General features: G+C 43.1%; 1 protein-coding gene across 3 annotated transcripts in view; it reads right to left on the bottom strand.

Annotated features, from left to right (window-relative positions):
• Positions 1–1,458: 1,458 nt before the first annotated feature.
• The window catches only part of Pola1 (DNA polymerase alpha 1, catalytic subunit), a 336,580-nt gene continuing 332,182 nt past the window's right edge, over positions 1,459–5,856 (bottom strand). For 2 of the 3 annotated variants that reach the window (XM_017795508.2, XM_017795509.2), the window contains one exon: positions 1,459–2,495. In XM_017795508.2, coding sequence (XP_017650997.1) covers positions 2,350–2,495 — 146 coding nt within the window. In that variant the 3' untranslated portion in view covers positions 1,459–2,349. The remainder of the gene's footprint in view (positions 2,496–5,856) is intronic. The other variant, XM_008822724.3, reaches the window with a different exon arrangement.

Raw genomic sequence — 5,856 nt, 5'->3', positions numbered from 1 at the left:
GAGTAGAGACCTTCCTGAGAAAAGTGAGTAGGCGATATTCTAACCTTCCAACAAGTATCCACTGGAATTCTTAAAGTAGCAGTTTCAACTTTCCATAAAAATCTGGAATCCTTTTAGGCGCTTGCAGTTAAAGCCTAGAGTAACAAGGTCTTAATAAGAAAATACCAACTACTGCCAGTAAGCTATTTTGGTACTATATTTTAAAATGATTTTCTTTCTTTCTTTTCTTTTCTTTTTTTTTTTTGAGAAAGGGTCTCTAGCTGTCTTGGAACTGCTATTTAGACTAAGCTGACCTTGAATTTGTGGGAATCTTCTTGTCTTTGCCTCCAGAGTGCTAAGATTACAGGTGTGTGCCACCACGCCTGGTCAAAATGTCTGATATTCTATAGGCCTTCTATAGGAATAGTCCCTGTCCTTAGAGTGATTACAGTCATGAGATAGACAAGAAATAAATGAAGGAATTATTGAATCTTTCACGGTTTCTTGATGACCAAGCTCAGGATAATTTTATTTATACTGACTATAATCACAACACTCATAGATCAAGGAAAATGTCTTCTTCTCAGAAAGCTGAGTGGGGGGCATAAGCCTGAGAAGTATACCTCAGAGAACCATTTTATGACCTTGATATAATAGCAATGATCAGAAGCTGACCAGAGAACTAAGACTACATCAACCCCTTTGTTTCCTGAAGTGACTCGCCTTCTCTAACTTGTGACTGGTCACCAATTAACTGTCAGGGCCCCCAAACCCACAGTGTTCCTACTTCAAACCTGAGTGTGAGAGAAAGAGGAGCAGCTTAAGAATCTGAAGAGTAGAGTGGTGGGGGAGAAAAGAGGAGGCAAAGTCAGACAAAAAGAGACTTCATAAGTATTTCTTCCCTAGGAAACCTCTGTGTGGGGTGCCTCTCTCCCAGGAGCCATCAGCTTTATTCTTTAAAAAGTGACACCACTGGACTGTCTCTTGCTCAACTCCCCCCCCCCTTTCTCTCTGAATCAAGGACCAACACAGGTCACCCGAATCATGCAATACCTGTGGAGGTTAGAAGAGGGAATTGGATCCCCCGGAGCTGGAATTACAGATGGTTGTTAGCTGCCATGTGGGTGCTGGGAACTGAACCCAGGTCCTCTGCAAGAGCAGCCAGTGCTCTTAACCACTGAGCCATCTATCCAGTGCCCCCGCCCCAATACCTTAAAGGACCCAAAGTCTACAGAATTTCTCTTCAGTGCTCAGGAGATTCAAATACCTTGCTGACTATCTCTGAACTGGGTTCTGATCCAGGTGGGACGAAAGAAAGCAGACTGAGGTCTGGGAAGGTAATGGTCTTTAGTCAAGCTTTTGTTCCTTGCTGTCCCTAAAGAGTCAACTTACTGCATCTGGTAAGAAATCACTGAAACTGCTTTCCCTTTAGAAAACTTTATTCTTAAGTACAAAGCAGAATGTATTTTTCCTTTATAAAAACACAGGGGTAAACATTAAAAAAAAAAACAGTATGGTTATATGAGAGTGACTATATTTTGTTATCTTAGCAATACTGTAAGAAAGGCTTCCATATTAAAATACAGCTTTATTGCAGACAAAGAGAACACCATGCTGAAGAAATGATGAAAAACAGCAAACACCAGTTCTAATTAGCCACCAGCATCCTTCTGAATGCAACCTAGTGATGCTTATCACAACCTCTCCATGGTTTTTGTGAAATGTTAAGACAAAGTATTTAAAATATGAATAAACTTTTACTCTGAACCTTCTATGTAAAGGGAAAAAATAAGGAATGTGAATATAAAACACAGCGTGCATGTATTAGACTTTGGAACAATTCAATAAGCAAACTTGCTCTGCTTAATCTATCAAGTACAGGATTTTTAAATCTTCTCCCCTCACCACTTATATGAAAGACAGCAACTGAACAGCCACATGGAACAAGAGGCTACAGAAGTGTTTGGATGTAAGGCCTGGGTTTAACCTGCATGTGAAAAGACAAAATGTTAGCACTTCCACCAGGCTTCATGAAACTTTTTGGAGGCACTTCTACAGCCCAGGGCTAAACCCTGGACACATACATTCCAGTTAATTTCAATTAAAGTAGCAATTTTTGTTCCCACAAAAAGCCAGTCTCCAATAAGATAGGTCTTCAGGTACTCGGAGAAGGGTTCAGTGGTAAAGGGTAGCATGAAGACTGTCTGGTAGGTTAAGTATTTTTGCACCCCCACCCCAATCCGCATCCACATGAACACAGCACACAGTTCTCAAAGGAAAAGCAAGATACTGGAGAAGTAGTTAAGGGGGAGTTGAGGCACTCAGAAGCTGAGATTCAGCAGGTGGCCTCCTCGCTCGCTCCTGGGTCCCTTAGTGCTTCCCAGCATAATTGGTGAAGAGCTTGCTGAGGTTCACTTCAGAGTAGCCACTCCTGGATAAGAACTGTTCTGCTATGTTCTTGACTCTTTTGTAGTCCTGAAGAACTTTGGGGGTGAAAAAATGCTTCTTCAATTTATCTAAAATGAAATATAAAAAAAAAAACAAAAGGATTAGAAGTCTCACAGATACTTTCTTTAAAGACACTCAGTATTTCTGTCCAGAGAAGGGGTGCAGATTCCTGTTTGCAGCTCCATGTCTCTGCTGCCCTCAAAGGCCTGTCTGTGTTCTACTCCTGGAGCCAGTCCAATGCCAGAGGTATCCAGATTCCTCCATGAAAGCCCATCATCCTTTCTGCCAGCCTGCCCCTCCTCAGCACCCAACTGCCTGGGTAGACAGGCCAGGCCAGCTCTATTGATGTGAACTGCTGGTGCAGGTCCACGTGCAACAGGCAAGGTGAATGCCACTTGGACACCACTTTCACCACACTGAAATTTCCTATACAGTCAGCACAAGCATGCACTGTATAGGAAATGTGGATGTAGTAGGAAGCTATGCTCCCTAGTGCCTCCCTGCTCACACTGCCACAGTCAGCTGGCCTCCATAGTTTCTTCTAATCCCCCATCTGCCCCATTCTGTTAAACAAAACCTTTGCTGAAAGAGGGGAGGAGAGCTGCCTGGAGTCCACCTGTCCTTTGCCAAGTTTTCTTTTGGTCCACCCTGTGTGAACTCAGGATACACAGTATCCTGGCCTGTGTGTCCAGCTCCTTTTACCCACTCCTGGCTGGCCTTCCTATTCTGAGAGCAGTTCTACCAGTTGGAGGCAACATTCGCTTCCCTGTTGCCTGCCACTCATGGGCTTGGTTCTCTTAAAGGAGCAGCAGGGCTGCTCAGTTCTGATCTTTTGGGGGAGCCAACCCTGCCACAAATGGTTTAGATGATACGGTCAGTCTTTGTTTAAAGCTGCTCAGGAACTCCAAGAGATGTTTGGAGAGGCTGAGTTTTATTATTATTATTTTTTAATCCCCATTTTATAGCTGAGGAAACTAGATGTTAAATTGTTCACCCGAGGTCACAAAACATTTGGAAACTAGGGTAGTAGCCAGAACCCCTTAGCCATGGTGGAGGAGAAGCTCATTTTTGTGCCCTCTTATGCCACTGCTCACTGATGAAGACAGGCAAGTTATTCCCAAGGTAAGGGCCCCGGATGCTGCCTGTGGGGGAGCAAGGCTTCCCAGCACCTTGGAATAGGAAAGGATCAGGAAGGAAACACAGACAGGGAAGCATGTCAATCACAGAAAGCAAAATCCTGCTGAAACAACAGATCAACAATGAAGCCCACAAAACCCAGGAACATGAAAACTCGGCCTCAAGATTTTTGTTCCTTAGCTACACATTCCCATTTGTTCACAACCTTTTCTAAGTTACATCAACGCCTTTCCAAAAACAACAAGAAGTTTTGTAGAGGATTTAAATGTCCAAAAGGGGTGGAAAAGGGTGAGGAGGGAGGGAGGGAGGGAGGGAGAGAGGTGGGGGTGCATCGTTAACTGACTATAGAAAGACAATTTGAAAGTTCTAATTATCAGAGTCTGGCAATACACAACAAAGGCCTCAACCAGTGTGGCTGCCTCCCGGCAGGCCAGAGCTGCAGGCTGGCAACCTCGTGCATGTGAATGACACAAATGCATCTGATGACTGGGGAGAGCACATTTAAAGAGCTGCAGTAATCCAGAGCAGGGAGGAAGAGAGAGGACATAGCTCCTGATGTGTTTACCTCCTCTGCTGATGGGATATTGACTTTTCCCACCAGGTTGGTTAGAAAGGGGACTATTTACGCTGCCACACAGCAGAGTTAGAATGACAACCAGCGTCACTCGGCGCTCTTCTTCGTAAAAGACAACTGTGACCGCCAGCATATCCCATAGCCGGTCAATACGGCCCAGGCACTGTTCCCTGGCAGTTAGAGATGCAGATAAAAGCCCCCACTTGCTTCCCCGATGAGAATTTAATCAATAGTACATGGAAGGTCTTCTAGGAAACAGAACTGGATGAGCTGTCACAGGCCACATCAGGGTAGGGGCTGGGAGGGCAAGGAGTCACACTCCTTCATGGCTTTCCTCTTCCCCCTTTGGTCACTGGGGCCACCCACGTTAGGCTTCACATTAAACTGTTACCCTGTTTCTATCAATACTACATCCACCACTTTAGAACTCACGAGAAAATACAGATGTTAAACGGTGAAAGCCAGTTACTGTGGCCAGTAAACTGCTGCCTCCCTCCCCTATCTGGGTTTTGGGAGCAGCCTATTGGTGAACACGTCATCCCGAGGGGAGCTATGGTCAGTACTCAAGGACAACACTGCTGAAAGATTTCAAAAGGCCACCAGGCAAGAGGCAGACATATTCATCATGGTACCCTGGTCCCCACAGATGCCACTAGGTTGTAGCTCTTGCTCTACATATCCAAACTTCTTCAAGCTAGGGAAGGAAAATGCTCTTTCTATACACAAACGTACTGGTAAAATATACTCTTCTGGCCTAAAGTATCACCTGGAAGTCACTCATCTTAATATACAAGTACAGCAAATCTCTTTTCCTTATTTTTCTTGTCAATAACCTGTGAGGAACATGAATCTAATGCTTATTTACTCTGGTCCTTTCCACATGCAAAGACTGCTTCTAGTCATATAGTAATTGTCAAAAAAAATATTCTAGTCCTAAACCTCTAAGAAAACAATGGCAAAAAGTTATCCTGGATAATAAGAATTATACAAATATTTTATCAGACACCCTTTAATGTAAAAGTTTGTTTTTAATTGGTTAGAACCCCAAATTTCAAAATAACCCAAATTATAATATTTTTCATGCAAGATAAATGAGATCATCTAGAGGTTGACCTTTCTAAGGGATTTTGTTAAAAGTTATCCAATTAAATAAAATGCTTGCACTATTAGAAAAAATGGAGTCCTCTCTAAGGAAACATCCCTACTTTACATATTTTAGTTCTCTGTCAGTAAACCAAAGAGCCCTTGCAGCTTTTCTCTTTACAAAACCGTTTTCGGCCTTAAAGAAACACACTGAACTAGAAACCACAAGGCAAAGACATTTTAACATCGTGTACTGGTTATTTTATTTTAATTAAGGCAGGCTTAGGCACACAGGCAGCAGCCGTCTCTGTTCTGAATGTCGGTTTCATTTATTTCCGTGCAAAGGTATCAAACAACAGTCAGTTATAATTGATTCTGTCAGGTGTTATACAGTCAGTCATAATTGTCTCTGTGTAGAGGTGTGTCAATTTACTATATCTGAATTAAGTCTTCTGTCAATTATGAAATCAGGTAATAATTTCAGTCAGTTTTTTAATTGCATGGCTTCCCACCATACAGTTCTGAGCTCTCCCACCTTTTCTAATCCATATCCTCCCTCCCTCCCTCCAAGTGAATGAGTTTTGCCTCCAAGGGTGGAATGCAGGAGACTTGAGGAATTTTGAGAGAAAACTGCA

Source organism: Nannospalax galili, unplaced genomic scaffold (assembly GCF_000622305.1).
Source record: "Nannospalax galili isolate Female #2095 unplaced genomic scaffold, S.galili_v1.0 scaffold7, whole genome shotgun sequence".
NCBI lineage: Eukaryota > Metazoa > Chordata > Mammalia > Rodentia > Spalacidae > Nannospalax > Nannospalax galili.
This window is presented reverse-complemented; position numbering and strand designations above follow the sequence as displayed.